At 41.0% G+C, this 20,974-nt stretch overlaps 1 protein-coding gene across 1 annotated transcript; it reads right to left on the bottom strand.

Moving 5' to 3' along the window:
• Positions 1-272: 272 nt before the first annotated feature.
• On the bottom strand, positions 273-17,256 carry LOC141003869 (protein O-GlcNAcase). The gene is made up of 17 exons (XM_073475345.1): positions 17,217-17,256; positions 14,250-14,301; positions 10,460-10,557; positions 9,534-9,664; positions 9,258-9,429; positions 9,056-9,154; positions 7,540-7,809; positions 5,910-5,996; positions 5,329-5,804; positions 5,041-5,215; positions 4,465-4,521; positions 3,942-4,027; positions 3,660-3,764; positions 3,126-3,217; positions 2,593-2,782; positions 974-1,133; positions 273-409 (listed from the first exon to the last, which is right to left on the bottom strand). Exons 1-17 carry the CDS (start codon positions 17,254-17,256, stop codon positions 273-275), a joined length of 2,427 nt encoding a protein of 808 aa, XP_073331446.1.
• Between the last annotated feature and the right edge of the window lie 3,718 nt (positions 17,257-20,974).

The raw sequence follows: 20,974 nt of genomic DNA, 5'->3' as shown, positions 1-20,974 counted from the left end.
CTGCTGAATGTTTAAACTCAAAGCTTATTTTATATTTTGTAAATCCCTCAGAAGTGTCTATGTTCATCCCATTACTGCCACACAGACTCAAAGGAATCCAGGATTGTCTTTCTTGGTGAAGAAAATACAAATCCTGCTTCTTTTCAAAGCTAAGCCGTCTCTACGCTGTGTGTAGCTGCCTCTGTGTATCTACTGTATGGGTGCATGTGTCTTTAAGTGTTCCTGGTGGTGTGTGTGTGTGTGTGACCATTTGAGTGTGTGTGTGTTTATGTTCAGAGCAGCCTCCCCAGCACCACTCCCTCTCTGCTCCTCGCCTCTCCTCTGAGGATCTCCAGGAAGCCCAGTTTTGTCAGGAACTCTAGCCTCTGACGGTCTGTCGGCTGCACCTCGCAGAACACACCCTGAGAACCTACACACACACACACACACACACACACACACACATACACACACACACACACACACACACAGAAAAGTAAAAGGTAATTGAACATGCAATATGTTTTATTGAGACATTTAAATGAAGATCGTGCTCTCCAGCTGCATCCCAAAAGTATGACATTGATATAAAACAATGACCTATACAGAAGATTTCCACATTCTCCTGCAGGCAGGCAAATTCATTTTAGTACAATTGAATTCAAAAGTGTGAAAACATCTACAAGCAGCCCAACACTTGACCCCTGTTCACTTTAATGCACTACGTTAAGAGGTATTACATTACTACTTCAACCCTCCATATTTTTTCGGCTCTTCTGTGTAGCCTTGAGCCGGTGAGCACAAATGAGTAAGTCCTCAAAAGAGCATATTAATATACTGCTCAGAGATATGTGAACATTTTCCATAATATTTCAGACTGTACAATGCACCTTTACCTGACCAGAAGGGGGGATTAATGTTGCTTTAAGTATTCCATTTCCTACGATTAAAGCAAATTAGTCGTGCACACTCATACCAAACTCTTCGTCCTTACCGTTGGCCTTGAGTGCAGTGAGGAGGGCGGTGAGCAGGGTGCGGCTGACGCTGATGTCCACCAGCTCAGGCAGGGCGTCCAGTCGCAGCTGGGAGGGGAAGTGATAGAGGAGAGAGTCCGGGTACTCTCCCTGGTCCTCCTCCATCAGCCGGATCAAGTCCTAGACACAGGAAGACACAAAGATAATCTCACCATGTGCTACTGATGATAGGTTAAGTTAACTTTGTACTATTCAGCTTGAATGACGGGTGGGTGGTGTATATTTTTCTTGGCAGTGCTTGATATGCCTTGCAGCAGTCCCCTGTTGTTGTAGTTTCCAACACCTGCCACTAGATAGTAGCATCTAGTGGGCCATATTTAACTGATTGCCCCTTATAAGAACTCATTAGACCAGGGTACTTTCAGGTGACCCAGTAATCTAACAAAATACCTATCTACAAACAGACAGAATAAAGACTAATAATCAGAACATTTCTAATTTCACCAGATTTATTTTGAGCGTACATTCAATGCATTGTAACATCAAAGTACCTGCAGGTTTTATTTTGTAGACGTATGTAATTAGTCTAATGTACTTCCTGAAGCTGGTAAGCAGTTTTTCCCTGGAACGATACTTACAAGCAGGGAGGTTTTTCTGCCTCGCTTTCAAGCCAAGAATATATCTTAAGGCAGCTATACAAGGAAAGAAAGAATGACTAACAATAAACCCACTGTCATAGCTGATTACATAAAACCCTGATGTTATGTCTCCATGTCTAATAAAGAAGGAAAAGATGTCATTCCAATCCTTACCAACTCTGTTTGGCCAATTCAACTTTGATAACCAGCAAATCTTTCAACAAGAAAACTTTTTCTCCCCTCACACACCTGTGTCTGCAGTGTGAATGATAGTTGTCCGAAGTGGCAGTGTCAGTGTGCGTCGTGACGCACAAAGTGGGCAGTTAAAGCCTCCACAGATGTCAAGGACTGACTGTCCCTGTTGCTCACCACCGGCTCTGTTTGGCTGTTTGCCTAAGATCACTCAACTGCAACACCACAGCCAAGAGTGTGATCTCCTCCCATTATCAACATTTCGTATCAGTCAGAAGAAAAACATACTTAACTGCTCACGACTGATGCTTACCTCGATCATGACAACAATCTGTTCTTCCTGTTTACAACGGCATCACTGTGGCACTACAGTACATGCACCTGGCAGCACAATTTCCAAATCCGGTTGCCATGTCATGTCATGTTATGTTGTGCACTCTCAATACAGAAACTAAACCCCATAGCAAGGAAATAAGTAATAGGTGGTGTCTTCATTTTTACATATGAAAAATAATCCAATCTATGTGTGTGTGTGTGAGTGTGTCAGAGAGTGTTAATGTGCTTTGTTTACCTGTGTATGCCCCTCACTTCCCAGTAGGTTATAAATCTGCCACAGAAGGATCCAGATGGTGTAACTGCAGGTACCATTATGTCCGTTATGTGTGTTGGGTGTGTCTATAACTCTTTGTGAATGTGTGTTGGCTGCGTGTGTGTGTTTACCCCTGTGCCCATCCGAATGACAGGATAGTTAGTAAAAGGACACTTATTGATTTTTTGATTTCTTGACTTCTACTGCGCCACATACTCACCTGTGTGTTGGGGTATGTGTTGCCCCCTTTGGAAGGGTATTTGTCCCTCATGGCAGGCATCCAGCTGGCCTGGCACCGCTTGGCAAAGGAGCGAACATCCAAGATGCCCAACACACAGCCACACACACCCAGCTCATCCTCCAGGATGAAGCTGTACTCAGGGCACAACGCCAGGCATGGCCCGAGACATCTATGGAAATGAAAAGACATCACAATTTAAAGAAATATGTTACCAACCAGATGGTTGTGGAGAAAAACATTAAATAACATATTTTAGACTGGGGAATAGTTTTTACATTACATTGCCTGCACCAGTGATATCATTCGCCTTAATATAGATTTTTAAGTGTGTTTCTGAGAGTGACAGTGTGTTTACAAATTAGTTTTTTCATTCTGAAACTTTCAAAGTGTTGAAAGTTAAAACTCTCAGAGGGGGCTGGGATTTTTCTGGGGTTAATGACTCAAAAAAGTTGATAACATTCATTGTGGAAATGTTTTACAATACAGACGATTACTCTGTCTCATACACACACCTATCTCCGACGACATCTGGGTGAGCAGCACTGGATTCTTGGCCACCCTGAGTTCTCAGGTGGAGTTGGCGCACCATCCGATACAGCTCCACCTACACACATAAGCATAGAGTGATTACAGCTGTGAGCGGTGGCTGTGATTTAATGCCCCCGTCTATAACTTCATATGTTTTGCCACACCAGTGTGTAAATGTTGAACTACAACTCTACAGGTTACTGAACTCTATGTTTAATTTTGCAGCATTTCTTCATCTAAGGATCCTACTGTGGCACTGACTGAAAATTCCATAAATTTTCCATGACTTTCCATCACTGACTCACTGACTGAGTGTCTGTGTGCCATAAGATTTTCCTCCTTCCTGGTTTGCAGCTTCCACAGCAGCTACAACAGTAGGTTTTGCAGTTTTTTGCAGTGATTGTGTATACTATAGCGAAAAAAACATTAACAAGTATTCCCTGACTTTCCCTGTCTTGAATGCAGCTCTTTGACTTCCATGATATTCCATGAATGTGTGTGGGTGTGACATCTCCTACCTTGTCCTTGTTGTGGTAGGGCCTGATGTTATAGAGACGAGAGGTAGGGAAGAGAGGAGGAGGATGAGTGAAGAGTTCACTGCTGCTGCCTATAGGGAGAAGCATCTACACACACACACACACACACACACACACACACACACACACACACACACACACACACACACTAGTCAGTTATAAAATGATTAAACTTCAATGTCACATATGATTAAGAACTGTGGAACAGAAGCATGCATACATACTCATTAATAATCTATGGGAAATGTTATAAACACATTGTACCTGCACCTCTCCAGAGACGCCTCCTTTGAACACCCATGGCTCTGAGTCCACTCCCAGAAGGTCTGCCCCTGAGGACTTTCCACACCCTACCACAGACAAAACCCAAATATCAGTGTGGTGACATCATGTGGTTAGGGCCAATAAAATGCCAGGATGGTTGTCATCGCAGATAGAAAATGATCCCACAGTTAATTCCGCTTTAAATATTCATGGTGGCATAAAAGTTCCGTGTTTTACAGCATAACAGCTCCTCAAGAGATGTTGGCTGAAATTAACTTCTTTTTCAGTTTTTATGCTGGCACTATAAATATTTCAAGCGTGACTGGTGATTCAGTCCTTACTGCTTCCTTATCTGCTGAGCTCCAGTGAGCTAGTGCTGAGAAATAATGATTGGATGTTGGTTTATTGTGGAAAATATCCAGACTGATATAACCTAAGATAAGAATGATTTGTGCAGCAGATGTGAACTGTAGGGAGTTACCTCAGGCACAAATATGGAGACAAAGAGTTCATGCCTACTCACAGTGGAAGCAGTTCTTCCAGGTGCCCAGGGCGGAGCTGTCACTCAACACTCGTCCATCTGAGAGAGACAGGTGAGTGAGAATAGTATTTTGTAGTATAACGTAGAACAGAAGAACATAGTATAGTATAGCATGCTACTTTTAAACTATTCTATACTACTGATTCATAGGGTATAATAGTGTAACAAACCTCATACTGTTATACTATATCATACTATACTGTACTATACTATGCTAAGCTATGCTATACAATACTATTCTATAGTATTTTATACTGTACTATGCTATATACTATACTTTATACTATACTATACTAGACCTCACAATACTATACTATTCTATACTAAGCAATACATAGCAACAGTATACTATGCCATGCTATGCTATACTATACAATACCATACCATACCATACCATACCATACAATAACATGACATGACATGACATGATGTACTATAGTGTAATATACCATACCATTCCATACTTTACAATACTATTCAATTCAAGAGTACAAGTGGAGCACATTATTTTATTCTGTATTCCCATGTTTTCCTGCTTCCACCTCTCTTTATACTCACCCAGCCAGCATATGAATGCTTTTGCCACCAGAGCCATGTTCCTCAGGTCCCACACATAAGGGTAAAGGTCATAGAGCACAGCCCTGTTGGCCCCACCCACCACGCTGCAGTGGAGCTGTGCGATGTCCTCACACAAGGACAGGAACCTGGAGGCCCGACCTCGCCACTCATCAATCTGAGGACATTAAGTACAAAATGTCATGTGTGTCTTATCACTCACATTCATTAACCATGCACTGCACAGTTCAAATTTCACCAACAACTAATCTACACAAAACACACACTAACCTTCTGCGGCGGTGCCTTTTTGCTGTTAGTGCTGACCAGGTGGCAGTTTGATTTCAGCCAGGTCAGGTCCTGCAGCAGTTTCTGGGCAGACGCGCCATGCTCGTGAGGCAGATAATGAAGACCAACCAGCAGCCGCACCTGGGACTCACTTAGTAGGCCCTTCCCACTACAGAGACCCCGACCCTGGGTTTTCTGTCCCCTCCCTCCCCCTGCAGGTGCTCCATGCTTAGATCCTGGAGGTTGCTGATTGGGTTGACTAGGCTGGTTTGGCCTCCTCTTCTCCCCTTCTCGTAACTCTCTCTCCCCCTTGACCTTAGTGGGTGGTGACGAAGGGGGTGAGCTGGAGTTCAGGGGGAAGACAGGAAGTTTGGCCACGGTAGAGGTTCCTCTCAAGGTGGAAGGGCAGTCGGGTCTGTCGGGAGTTTTGCAGCGAGATGTTGGAGCTGAACGCTGGTCTGCTCGTGAACTCTGCCGACCTGTAATGATAAAACAAACATAGGTTATGTTTTTAAGTACAATTACGTCACATTTGTGATGGACAACCTTGAGAAATGTCAGTGTAAGGTCAACGGTGGTTTTACCTGCTTGAAGTGGCTGGTTGAGTTCCTCCATCCAATCATGTAGTGCAGCAGACAGAGCTCTGTCAGAACAGTATTCACACTCCTCATCTAGAGCATAAACAACATTTTATTATCATATATGAGAAAACTAAGCAACTCATATTCATACAGTACACAGTACAGAAAGCCACATTCGGATTCCTTTTCATAATCAGTCGAGGATGTTTACTGAATTCCCATTGGACATGTTTTGGTGGACAAACGTACCCACACACATCGCATATATCTCTCTCTAATATGCAATATTTATGCATGACTGGGAGAGAAGATACACACCTTTATGGGAGCACAGTTTATCTTGTGTTTGCTTGTATGTTGAAACTTCTATCAGTGGATTAATTGAACTGAGAATAGATCATTTTGCTCTGAGAATTATTGTTTTATGTCATGTCTCTATGTGGAAATAATCTGTTGGAATTAAGAAAATACCAAAAAAAAGAAAAATAGTCCAAAAATGCAAGCTATTTCAATAAAGTTTGTTCTATTTTGCAGTGTTGAGAATTAAAAATTAGTGAAAAATCATAGACAAGAAAAATAGAAGAATTTGCTTAATTCTTTAATGCTGAACATAAAAACTCTTTTACTATACTCTCATCTTGACAACTCTCAACACTGTTCCTGCCTTTTATTTTATTTTAGTGAAATCTGAACCACATTAGCAATTATAAAGTCACATACAGATTGAATCCAGCACATACTTTATTTACTACCACCACCCCATCCCCTCCCTCTTATGCTATCATTAAAATTCCTCTTCCATTTCCATCCACATCACACGCTTCAGCCTGCCCTTCATCTCTCTTCTCATCCCCTCCCTTAAAGCCCATTTCTCCTCTAGGCCTCCGCCTTGTTTCTCCTCCGCAGAGGGACCTTCCTCTCTTCTCATTTCTTCCTTCATCACACCACACAATTATTCCTCTGTCGCCACCTCTCCCTGCTCGCTCTTCAGAACAACATCACATGCTACAGTGGTTCCCCCTCCTACATTTTTCCATCCAGCTCTCTTGTTTCGCTCATCTGTTTTACTGTCACAGTAAATTTAATGCCATAAATGTGAACCAAACATCAAATTAAGGTGATGCAGGGGCTGTTACAGCTCCACACAGTCACACAGAATACTTCAAAACATCAGGAATATTTGCACCTCATGACTACATGAATCTGAAAGCTTTGATCGCTCAACAATTTTTGTAAATACATCTACTTTGCTGTGAATGCAGATGAAGATTGATGAAATGGGTGAACTGTATTAACTGTATTAAGGAAATATTGTATTCTGTTAAACTACAGCTGAAAGTTGTATCCAGGACAACAGATGGAGCTATAATTCCTACATGTTAATTGTTTTGTTAACTAATATCACACAACACTTCTGCCTGCTGGTTAAAACTGTGTTAGTTGCCAAGCAACACTACCTCATTAAACATTTCTCCAGGAAGCACTGGGACTAACTGTATATGGCTCTGGTCTGGCTGAGCCAATATTAGTTTATTAACTCAGGACATCTCCCGTCTCATCATTTCCTCAGTTCTTCCAGCTGCTCATTAATCCTTGTCTTTCTGCTCCATCCTTCCCTCCACCATCCTCTCACCTTTCCTCTCCTCTTTTCCAGTTCTGTGCCAGCTTCCCAGCGTATGCAGAGGGATGTAGTTGGCTTCAAACTCGCAGTTGGGGTTGAGTAACAGGCCTCTCAGGTGGCTCCTCAGCTGAGGCTCTCGGCCTTTAAAGGGCCCCAGGAAGAGACGTCTGGAGTCATAGTCATTAGCGTGCAGGTTGTCCCAGATGAGCGGTGGGCGCTGGAGGACAGACTCCACCTCAGCCAGGCAGTCTACAGACAGTTTCCTGGAGATTACCTTACTGCCTGTGGAGAGGGAAGGGAAAAGGTTGACAGATGGAGGCCTAAAGGCTTGAGAAACAGGTGACTGGAATGAATAGGTTGTTCTCTCCTTTATCTTAAGCCACTTTGGGACCAATCAGTTTATTTAAACTTTTGTGTGGTCCCTTTAATTTTGGTCCTCTAGCACAACAAAGAACAATGCAACATGCAATATTTAGTTGTCACTCAGTATCAGCATTACTCATACTTTGAGAGCCTTCTGTTTCATAACAAGACAAACTGACTGTCTGATGTGAGAAAAATGTTTCCTCTAAACAGGTGAACAGTCAGGTTTCCCAAGATGCTCACATGTTCCACAAAATATTTCCTGAGCTTTAATGGCTTTGTTGCATATTTGTCTTTATGTTTGTTCAGATGGGCCTCCAGGAAGTTATTCAAATTCAAGTGAGGCAAGGTGTGGCCCAAACCACAACAACTACTGTAGTCAATCACAAAAAGATTGCAGATCCTAAAGAACCATATCATGTGCAACAAAGTAAACCACACTAATGTTAAGTCCAAAGGAAACCATGCTGGATCAGTTTAAAGTTGCCCTAAATTTGCAACATGACATAATTTCCTCTCGACTTCATTCTGACACCTTTCACTAGTCAAAACAAACACCATACTTGCGAACCATACTCACACTTCAATCTGCAATTTTCAATGCAAGCAGCGCTTGACAATCGCCTTTACAAATTTCCAGAGAAAAGTGAGAGCTCAAAACAGGCTAAGTCACTACAGTATGTACAATATATGCACTCAGGAAGGAAAAACAGGCATAAATGATGTAAAATCACAAGAAAATTTTAACTATCATGGTACAACAATTCAGCAGCCACCAAAGAATAACTTCTGATTGGAAAAAATAAAGATATGCAAGAAAATTCTGAAAAATGAAGAAGTGAAGGCATTAATGTGTGTACGTGTGTGTGTTTCTATTGTTCTTCCATATGCACGTGGGCGAATGTGTACCTAAATCATCGTTGGAGAACGTTGTGTGGATTTGTGCCTACACTTACTTGCATGCGTGTGTGCCGAGCTGTGGTTTGCCACTGTGTGTGTGTGTGCTGTTACTAAGCAAGAGATCGCAGGTTAACTACTAATGAAGCTAAAAAAAAAAAGAAAAGAAGAAACTGTGCTTAAAGACTGTGGTTTATGTCTGCAGGAATACAATGCAGAGAAGACATGAAAGGTTTTATATTTATACCACTATGTGTGTGTATCTCACCTGTCCATACCACTGTTATGTTGGGCAGCAAGTCCTCTCCAACAGTCTGCAGGTAGGGAGACTTTGATACACTGGGAGAACACAGAGAACCACAGTATTCTACAGGGAGAGAGAAACAGTGATATCCTTAATCGTCATTCTTCAACAAATGCAGTAAAAACTGTGCGTCAAATTTGAAAGTTTTTCAGATTTGCACCCCTACCTGTAGGGCAGAATAGGAAGACGGGCGGTTCCCCCAAGAACCGATAGATCTCATTGGTTACAGTGACCTGAGCATGGGCGAATGAAGAAAAGGCCTCGCTGTCGGCCTGACACAAGGAGTGATCGATGTCATCAAACAGAATGGCAAACGCCTGGCAGCCCAGGTCGGACACCTGGGGGGAGAGGTGAGGTTGTGTATGAGAGAGAAAAAGAAACAGAGGCTCAAATCATAAAACCATATTCTTGCAGTAGTCATTATCTTCCCTGTGTCATTTACCTGTCTCAGCTTGCGTTTGAGTAGCGTCAGGTCACAGGAAGAAGAGAAGACGATGTCCTGACCAGGAGAGAGGGCATAAACAAACTTCAGGCCTCTCGACTTGGCCTCCACTATGAGAGTACGCAACTGACCTGAGGAGAGAGTAGAAAAAAATCTTGAATTTGAAATTGTAAGAGACAAAATGAAACACACTGGCCAGTGTTTGCAATAAGCCATTAAATTACAGATGAAAATGACAAACTTCACCAGACTCTTCATATCACATGTGGATGCATCTCTCTAATCTCAATTTTATGTATCTTGTGGGAATACAGCGTGGATTGAAATGCCCATACATTTTTCTAGGGTACAATAAAAATAATATAATGGGCAACATAAAAACTGTTGACACCTTCAGGGTGGTAATGAAAAATAAATGTACCAGTAATGTCAAATGAGCAATTTCATATTTGGGACAGTGAGTGCTCTGACAATCTAAAATAAGGTAGGCTCTAGTCTGCAGTCAGTTTACAGTACATACTTCGGGCCTTTGGGGCACAAAAGCGCTTCAAACTGTAAAAACTTACGAGCATGTTCCACAGATTCAGCATTAAATACCTACAACAATGCATTAATGCAGCAGAACCAGCATAAATGTGTCTAACTTAAACTTGTAATTTTAAACTCGAACTGATGATGACTAAAGTGACATTACTCGAGGAACCTTATCAGACTTTCCTGGAGCCATCGATTGTACAACTTTGTACTTTTTTCACATTTTATAGCACTCCAAAACAACTTTAAACATCCTTTGACATTAAAATCAGCTGAGCTCCTCTTCAAATTATTTGAAATTTACATTTACAGCTTCGTAGGAAAACATGGATGCACATGTGTTTGGATGATTGGTTGATAGATGGATAGAAGGATGACTCGGATGTTCTTACTTTCTTCTTCAGGAGAATAGACTTCTCTCCACAACAGTCTGTGTTTTAGGTCATCTTTTGGGCCGTACAGGTAAGTGTTCAAGCCCCAATTCTGCATCCTGCCACAGGAAGACAAGGACAGGGGAGGCGTGAACATGTTAGTGCAGGTTTAAGCAACTTCACTGCTAAATCGATGAATCTGCAACAAGAAAGAAATTGAAAAGAAGGCATTCACAACAAACCTTCACTTTTCCATTACCACTGACAGAGACTTTGCTTTATTTTTGCTGAATATTTTGAGCATTTATGAAAAGCAAGCCTGTTTTAAAAGAACTTTTAAACTTTTTTCATTTTGACTGTAGTTGCTATTTTAAGTTTCAGGTAAAATGAGAAATCAGGTTTATGATCCAAAACACCTGTCTATTAAACTACCTGGAGTGCAACAACTTTGTACTTTTGCTTTATATTCTGCAAATCACTTTTCAGATGCTTTGGAAATGTCATCTATTACTTTGTTCTGTTGTATAAATTTTATCCATCTTCTCCACAGTTTGAGGCTTTGTTATGTACTGTAAGAGCACTGGAGTGAGACATGAGCAGCTGAGAGAGAGGCGAGGACAGATGGAGCGAAAAAATAAAACAGAAAAACAACAAGCAGCATGAAAATAGGTCCACTGTATTGATCATGGGGCTCCATGGGCGCATCAGTTACAGGATATGACCTTCCGTATCATAAATAGAGCATAGTACTAGGAGTGAAACAGTATCTACATCTCTCTCACACACACACACACACACACACACACAGACATACACACACATAGACATAAACATGAGTATTGCTCTTGCTCTTTCTGGGCATGGACCAGCTCTCATCTTCCTTGTCATTTGTGGGTGGCTATGTTCTCGCTCTCTCCCTGCTCTATTTCCTGGACAGATGGTGCGTAAGTCGCCTCCACAAAGCTGCAACCTACCTCCCTAAAACACACAATCAGACACACACACACTTAGCATACTGTACACACAGCCACAGTCCTACTCTGCCAAACTTATGCAACACTCGGCGTATGAATTTTGCCTGCACCCCACACTTCAGTCTAAAAAAGCTTATCTATAAATAAACCTGGAGCCCACACACTCTGCTTCTGCTACACTGACAAAGTTTTGGGAGTCAAAATCATCCTCATAGTCTCTTTGTGAAGACCGTGCAGACTACACGCATCATAAAGCAAATATCACTTGAAAATCAATAGATGCTTAGGGACACATCATAGCGACTTGATCGTGGTTACTGATAGGAACACAAAAAGTGCGCTAGAATGATTTGCTCTGTATATTTAACAGCAGTGGAGAGCAGAGAGCAGAGGGAACAACTGATCTCTGGGGATGTAGTCGGCTGCCACTATTGGCTGCTGAACTACAAAACTGTGTCACAGCTCCCAACAGGCATTTATGCAGATCCACTGTTTTGTAAGATGTGTCATCAAGAATGAATTGGTTTCCGACTAACTGCAAGGTATGCACAAGGGGTAATTTACAGAAAATGAACATGAAAAGGGAATGCCACATCCTTCATTGGTGCGTTTATTTCATTTATGACACACTGTTCATTTTCTTAAAGGGTCACTGATGCCTTAAATGCCACTCTGCCCATGTTTTTTGCACTTGAGATGATCTTTTAGTATTCTACTGTAGTTCACTGTCATGGAAATCAGTGCGAGCTGATTCAAAGCTTGTGTCTCTCTGTGAGCAGCTGATGAAACTATTAATAAAAACTGTTGTGGCAGTCTCAATAAGGAGCTGCCCTGGTTTTGTTTAGTCAAGATGCAGAGAGACTTGGCTTATGAACCTGCTGCATTGATATTGGATTTAAGTCTCCTGGGGCACTCAGACTGTAGAGAACATTTGATTATCCTGAATGTCAGTTTTATCTGGTTTAAATGGCTTTCGTCTACAGTTTTTATATCACGATGCTTGCAAAAGAGAGCAGGCCTATCATGACACTACACTGGTATCACTCCACACTCTGTGGCCAACAACTGAAGAGTGTGATTGTGCTGAGCTGCTCCCTGGTGTGAAGGTCTCAGCATGGAAAAAAAGATGCTGCTGCTAAATAAAGAGCCATGGTCGCAGCAAAATCTTTCCTCTGTAAAGGAGGAACCATAAATTCTGTATTAGGACAACATAAAAAGACTGAGGTGGTGAACATCATGTCCTGAAGGAAAGAGATATATTTAAGTTTTTGTGCCACTACGTAGACAATTTTGAAGATACTTTACATCACACCACTATAACACACCACTTGTTGATAGTGCCGACAAGCTAACACTGGACACTACAGCCTACTAGTGGCTCTGTGAACACTGTAAAATCTGACAGTGACTTGACTTAAAAAAACAAAAAACGATTGCCTCAAAATTACCAAAACACTGATAATTTTAAGTTGTTAAAACTTTTTAGCTCCTAAAACTTAAATTTAAAAAAATATATATTCTAAATATCCAAGATTGCTGCTCCACTAAACAACAGCTGTGAAAGCTGTAGAATATACTTCTGTCTTATTTGTGTCTCATTAAATCAATCTCACACACAGTACTGTCCAACTTCTATCTGGGGAAATGTTGCTTCAAAGTTTCTCATCTCATCTCATTTTCTTGACCGCTTTATCCGTGAGGGTCGCGGGGATGTTGCCGCTTTATCCCCCCCTTTCGGGGGATTGCGGGGGTTACTGGGGCCAAATCCAGTTTTCATATGGGCGGAGGCCAGGGTATATCCCTGGACGAGTCGCCAGCTCATCGCAGGGCCCTCTGACGGCAGAGGCTGCCACACAAGGTGCCAACTGCGCGTCAGGAGCAATTTCGGGGTTCAGTATCTTGCTCAAGGATACTTCGGCATGTAGCTCGGTTCCGCCCAGTGGAGCCGGGGTTCGAACCAGTGACCATTGCTGGTCACCTGCTCTACCCACTGAGCCACAGCCGCCCCTTGCTTCAAAGTTTTTCACGTACAAAATACCATTTGATGTGTTGTTATCAACTGGTATTGCTAAGAATGAATAACAACGGCTAACCCAGCTAAAACTGCTATTTTGATTTGTTGTACTGGAACGTTGGCAACTCAGCATTAGCAGTGTTTTAAGCAAACTGCTTATATCAGCACACTAACATGCTCCCGACATGCTGTACTGTATTTAGCAGGTCATACCATGTCCAACATAGTTTAGTGTGTTAGCATGCTAACATTTGGTAATACTAACTAACCAAGGCAGAGCTGAGTTTATAGAATAATCCATAGTTTAAATGATAGAAATAAAAATGTAGACCTTTCCACAGTCATGCCAAAGTTATTACAATTCCTCCTGAGTCAGGGGTGCACATTATATTGTTTCAGCATCGACATCAGATATCCCATCTTTGATCCTCTTTCTCTATCCTTCTCTATAACACAGAGCAGTATCTGCCCCCTCCCTCTCCCCCGCCTGTCATCCATGGCTGAGCCTCAGGTCTGAGGATGAGCTTGCCCTTTGCTATGGAGTCATTCTGTGTCAGTGATTTCTCTCAGGTTTGCCTGACACTGAAACAGAAATGTGCAACTGGGTTCAGCCCACAGGGGTCATGTCAGTGGCTCCTGAGCTTACACTTTTCATGTGAGGAACAACAACAACAACAACAACACAAAAACATCCCCTCTGACCCTGTAAACACGATGTGTGTTACACCTGTGCTCACATACACACCGCACAGTACATGCAGGTTTACAAACACCAGGTTTATTACAGATTATAAGCTTCTTTAATGGGTGGAGACAGACTTACCATTGGAAGAGAACTTTCCTCTGATCCATAGACCAAGGCCTCCCATAGAAACCTGCAGAGAAAAAAATGAAAATTTAACTACATTGGCACTTAGTAGAGCTTATACCTTCGCTGATTCCTACATACGTCGGATTTTTTTCATCAAGATCCATGCGTTATTCCCTGGGAAATTAACGATTATGCCATCGTCAAAGAAAGTAAGGAAAACTTCCTAGATCCATCCCTTCATCTGGATCTGCACCTAAAATTATTGTGGTCTACTCTGGGCCGAGACCTATCCTCCATCCCAGTTTTTTTTGGAAATCTGTTAAGTAGTTTTTGTGAAATCTTGCTGACAAACCAACAAAGTCAAATGCACATGCACATAAACATAACCTCCTTGGTGGAGGTTAATACATGTCACTAAATACACAGGGATACATGATCACTGACATAAAGAAACAGCTAGATTATCGATTAGCTCGACAAGGCCATGCGGCGGACATGCTTCTATAACTGATCTGTTTACTTTTAAAGGCTTTAATCGTTTGTGGAAATCCATTTGGATGTATTAAGTGTATTCTTTATTGATCGCTACATACAGTAACTGTGTGTAACACAAATAACAATGTAACTGTCTAAGCTTGGAGACTAGTCTTCCTGATCTTCGCTCCCACACTTTTCATATTCAAACAGACATGTGCATTAGCACTAAATATGCACCATGTCATCCCATAGTATATTTCAAATCATATGGTTATCTGTGCTATTTCTTTTTGGACCGTTACTGGACCATTATCAGCTGCTGGACACTGTATGGGCACATAAAAGGATGTGAGCTCTCCCACTGCTTACTCGGTCACATCCTCTCTGTGTTTGGCAGAGCCATAATTCATTTCCAGCTACATTCACCATTACATTTTCTATTTTTAGAAATGGGAGCATCTCCAGTGTCCCTCTCCCTCCTTTGTATTTTTTGAATAAGTCTGCAATGTGCGTGTGTGTCTGTGTGTGTGTGTGCACATATGTGTGTACAGTAAGTGGGTCATGGTGAGAAGTAAATCAGATCCACTAAAAATCCGGACTGCTCTCTCCTGAATGCCCTAGGGGAGTGTGAATTTTGTTGCGCTTGTGTACCTGTGTGTGTCTGTGTCTGTGTCTGTGTGTGTGTGTGTGTGTGTGTGTGTGTGTGTGTGTGTGTGTGTGTGTGTTTCCTGCAGTGTGCTCCCCACTAAGCCAGACCCAATTACTAACTCCGTTGGATGCCACCACATGGGACTGAGAAACACACAGGTTTAAGGGGGTTCCAAGAATTATTAATAAGGCGCGTGTGTGTGTATGTGTGTGTGTGTGTGTGTGTGTGCAAGAGCTGCATGATTGTCATACATTTATTATCATTGAAATATGAAATATGAATTTCCAAAATAAACACATCCCAGAGGGCTGTGAAACCAGACTAGCTGTGAATTAGGGTTGAGACAGTGGAAAGACCAGCGCTGAAAAGATTATTCAGCGGCAGAAAATTAATTGGCAACAAATTTGGTAATCAAAAATAATCAATAAATAAGCACAAAAATGAGCTGGCTACACCTTCTTAAACATGAGGATTTGCTGTTTTTCTCTGTTTCATGTCTTGTTGACTGTTGGTCAGACAATCAAAACATTAAAAGATGTCTCCCCTGGCTCTGGTAACTAAGGATGTGCATTTATAGACTTAATTAATCGACAAAGTAAAAAAAAAAAAACGCAATTAAGGACCTTATTTACACAGATTACAGACACATTTCCACTTCCTTTTAAAAGCTTGTAGATCTGTTCTTTGCCACCTTTCTGTCACTTTGAAAATCACATTATCATCTCCATGATAACTAGTCAACATAATATAGTGTGGCAGAATGTTAGCTTCTTAATACATGATTAGAAACACTTGTTTATCACCTGTTCTCACCAGTACCATGAATAAAAATGCATTAAATGCATAAACATTTGTTTTTATCATTTTATTATGAAAATCCATGAGATTTTGTTAAGCAGAAATCAATATTTTTGGTTCATTTTCAAGGTATTTAATTAGAATACACAATTAGAAACATATTTGCAGCATAATTTCTTCACATTGTGTGTGTGGTTGTGAAGTTTGTTGTTGCGATGGGACAGGTATGTCATGTGATCATCATTAATTTCTTCTTCTTCTTCAGCATTTTCTGCAGCAAAAGTCTAGACCCTTTGGCGTTGTCATAACCTGTAGCTATAATCTGTATTATTATCACCACTGCTTGTGTTGTGGTTATCCCCTCCTTTTCTTTGTCGTCATTATCTTCATCATCACCACTATCTCCACCATTATCCCCATTACTCTCAACATCATGAGTACCCTTCAGTGGTATTTCTTTGTTTGTGGCAGTCAAATTGTCCTTTTCTTCACTGTTTCCTTCATTGTGTCATCACCTCTATTATCACCATCACCAGTGTTCCCCCTTACATCTTCTGCCACAGCATCTCCATCATCACCTGCTTTCATGCCAACACATATCATCAGTCTCCAGTCACACTACCATCTTAATCATCATGTTCACCTTCAGCATTATTGTCATTATCATTGTCATCACATCTTCACTTCCACCATTAACATTGACATTATTATATATTATACCACCAGCCATTATCCAGAGTGTTTCCTCCCCTTAGGCTGCAGCCTTTGAACCAGACATTATTGAATGCTTTTCACCGCCTGCTCTCTGATCTCCACTTCAAGCCTGGCTGATCACCAACACATCATCTCATAAAGACCTTTTTACATCAATACCAACGTCAGTGTTCACGCACGTTATTACCACTCACACGCCCACCTTCACTTATACAGTATGTGACAAGACGATGCTGAAATCTAGGTCAAGCGGTGGTCTATTCAAAATCATTTCCCTCCGAGGTAAGAAAAAAAATCACATGATCTGACAGGAGGTCAGTTATGAAGTCGGCCGCTCTTACCTTCCACCACCCCACAAAGAAACGGCTTCTTCTCCTCCATCCTGTCCTCCTGCCTCCTCCCAGTCGGCCCTGTACACGCGAGGGAAGACGAGATGCTCTCCCCCGTCTGTTAGCTTAGACACCGGGGATATTCTTCATGCTTCTCCTCAATGTGCCTCCACCTCCTCCTCTTCCTCTCCTCCTTCTCTCTACATCACTGGGGTTCTCGTGCTGCATTCGGGTGCTCGGCGGAAGTCCCAGCTTTACATTTGACGCTCATGAAAAAAAAAAAAAACGCCACCCACGTCACTGTTATTAATTAATCGCACCTGTGCTTTTCTGCCGGTGAGAGACATACTGAGAGCATTATCTTATTTTGGGGGCGGAAGAACTAAAAGACAAGCTAGCTGCCACCATTACTTACATTTCCATTTTACACAGAACAATGTCATCATTTTGTTGAAGTTTCTGCTACTTGAGAATGTAAGTCCAATATTCACACACCTCTAGCTCTGTTTTAGTCCTCAACAACAGCTGGGAAACTGTCGCAGTGTTCAGCTGACGGTAAAGGCAGGCTTAGATGTTTGACTTGCTAAGTGAATGTTAGCTAGCTAGTTGCCAACTTTGTCAGCCATTAAGTACCGGAAAAGAAGTGTGTAGTGGGGTTTATTTCAATAACTGAGTGCCCCTTTCTACATAAAATAATAAATGTTGTCATTACCTTCAGTATAAACATAAACTTTTTGAGTTATTTATGCTGTCAACGTTACTATTTAACGCTAGGTGAAGTGTGAGCTAAAATGGATGGCCAACAGGAACGTTAGCTAGGCTATTATAGGTGAGCTAATTCTTCGCATAAACAATGGCTCAGTGTACAAGCTAGTCAAAAATGTTTTTTGTTTTTTTCAAACAACATTGTATAATTATAGTTCATGTAATATAGTCCATGTAAAAACAGGTACGATAAAGTATAACAGAGGGGAGCACTAAACTAGTGTAGGCTAAAGCTATAGACAACATTAAATATAACATATATAAATCTTTGTGACCATTGAAATGCGATAATTAGCATTCAACATACGAATATATTGAATAGACTGTTGTCAATATGTTTTTTAAAAAATAAAAAATACTTCTTTGAAGAGCATAGCTATATAGTATACAGTATAGCTCGAGACAGATGTTCACACATGTTCAGCATCAATCCAATATTGTTTCACACAGAAGTCTATAGCTATTAAATGAAATACATGTAGCTAAGGTTAGAAGAGTGTGTTATAAAAAATACCCTACACCTCTGCAGCTTCTCTGTGACAGAGGTCCTGAATCTCGAGTCTTAACTTACCTTTTCTTTCTTCTTCGTTTCAGTGTTTTTTTCACATCATTCAGATTTTTCCGGTAGCCATGAAGGCACCATTTGCCTCAGCTTCCAGTCTCCGTTTCGCACAGGCGCACTGACCTCCTGCAAGCAAGACGAGCGAGGTGTGTGTGTACAGTATGTGTGTGTGTATATATGTGTGTGAGGGAGAAGCTTGATAATCACTAAATGGCTATTTGGTTACAGCCTCATCATTCATATTTGACTAATTTGCTGATTTGCTGAGATGTGAGATGTGAGGAGTGTTTGGGTGGGTTGACCTAATTGAATTGAATGCTTGAAAAGTACAGACTGCTTTACTTGCAAAACGCTTTCCAGGAGATGGTTTTCCAACACTGTCAGGATGATGTGCCTTAAATTGTGTGTTTCTTCAAAGATTAGGCTAACTTGCTGTCTTACTTCCCTGCCTTTGGTTTATATCACTCATAAAACACAATTTTCACACATTATGTTAAACATAGAAAAATCCTGGCTTGTGTTTGTAGCCTCACAAATTAATTTACTGTGGGATATGTGTATAACATCTTTGTACATTTACTATGGTAGCACTGTGAAATAATAGGCTACAGTATGAATCAGACTCTGAGCACCCCTTGCTGGCGTTAAATTAAATTACATCAGTGCCACATTAGAGGATGAACTCATAGTTGGTCAGGTGCATTTCTCATCGGGGGAAACCTGGTCAGTGAAACAGTCAAAAATAGGTGCAAGTTTTCCTAAATATACAATGTTAGCTTGAAAATGTATATAATATGTGCACTAGATGAAACAGATATTAAATTCGACACTTGCAACAATTTGTATCCAGTCAGGGTCCCTTCAACATAATGCCCATCAACAGAGTGAACATTAAACACATTAAAGATATTACAGACCTGATATAATATATTAATAGAATTATATTTTTCTCTGTTAATCTTTTACTCTTGGATGTTTGGCTGATACAGTATTATTGTGAAAGATAAATGATCCTGTATCATGCCAGTGCTGGGTCTACTTGCAGGATGGAGCAGAAATGCTACTATTGAAATGCACTTCGGGTCTGAGGAGAGCCAACAGTGAATTAAGATACATTAAGCATGGTTATACTATCACAACTTGGAAGTGTGAGAAACTTGTGTTTATTGTGTGTTCACTTGTGCCACATAGATGAGTGCTCAAACCAGAAAAGTAGTAATTAATAGCTAAACAAAAAAACAGGATGACTCACCTCAAGTCTTTATTCAAGAGCATGTAGATCATATACATATACAGGTATCTATGTTATGAAGGCATGCATACAGTAAGCTACCCATGAATTGTCATGACAGCTGCTTTCAAGACACCGGTGAGCAAGTTGCTTAGGAGAAGAATGTGGTATAACTGGTTATCAAAGTCATATAGTCTCTACATAGTTGAAGTTTAAAAACATTTCAGGAGGAATAACTGACTGAACTGGCCATGCTCAGTTTAAAGAATTGCATTTAAGTGTTTAAAAATAACATTGCACTTTTTTATTTATACACTTATATGAACATACAATGTTTGCATTTTTGTGACTTGGTTATGGATACTTTCATTCAGATTTCTACAAACTCTTTTATGCTGTGTAGAAAGTTTTGGTAAAGGAATGTGTACAAAACAACTAGTTAACCTGATATCATTAGGAATCATTCAGTACATGAGACATCTGGATATATGGTCCTTATTTTATTTTATATTCTTCTACATATAATATAGGCTCTATTTAAAATTACCCACCCTGTCATCCTCTGTTCATTGTAAGGGAATGTAGTAGCATCAGTAGTAGTGGTAGATTTTATGTAAGAAGTTCATGAATAGCTTTTAAAGTAAACAGCACTTCAAAATTATTTGCTTTTGTCCCCCTAACATCTCTGCAATGTACAAAACTTGTAGTTGTGGAGAAGATTGTATCACTTTTAAGAGGACAGCTCAACCAAAAACAAGCATTCCTTTATTTGTATTAGGTCCTGCCATTCATTTCTTTTACTGAGATCTGCTATGGGGACACCGCAAGTCCAGCTTGCTCTCACAGGAGAAGTGCGTCAACAAACTGCCCAACAACACAATCAGGGTGAGTACAGAACAGCCAGAGAAAGTGGAAAACGCATCAAGACAACATTAGGTGCAGGTTGGTTTGTTGCCTTCTCAGATCATCGTTCAGTCAGTTGATTAAATCCCTCAAGACAGTAAATTCCTGTCAAGCTTTAAGGAAATCAGGTGGCCCGCATTGACCTATGACCTCCCACTTTATGAGGTGTAGATTGAAACCCTCCTCTCATCACATTGACAGAAGCAGTGGTGCTGCTTACACAGGGTTAACAGGAACAGTACCTCATTTAAACACAGTCTACCAAACAACCAACGTGCAGTCCCAGTCCTAGCCACAGGAGGCAGCAGA

The sequence above is a fragment of the Pagrus major genome, chromosome 10 (genome assembly GCF_040436345.1).
Source record: "Pagrus major chromosome 10, Pma_NU_1.0".
Taxonomy (NCBI): Eukaryota; Metazoa; Chordata; class Actinopteri; order Spariformes; family Sparidae; genus Pagrus; species Pagrus major.
The sequence above is the reverse complement of the archived record's forward strand: the minus strand, read 5'-3'. Positions and strand labels throughout refer to the sequence as shown.

Coding starts and splice junctions, on each gene's coding strand:
- LOC141003869 (XM_073475345.1), bottom strand. CDS start 17,256: ATGGAGGAGAAGAAGCCGTTTCTTTGTGGGGTGGTGGAAG. Junction 9,665..10,459: donor CTATTCTCCTGAAGAAGAAA/GTAAGAACATCC, acceptor CTCTCTCCTCAG/GTCAGTTGCGTACTCTCATA. Junction 5,216..5,328: donor AAAAGGCACCGCCGCAGAAG/GTTAGTGTGTGT, acceptor TAATGTCCTCAG/ATTGATGAGTGGCGAGGTCG.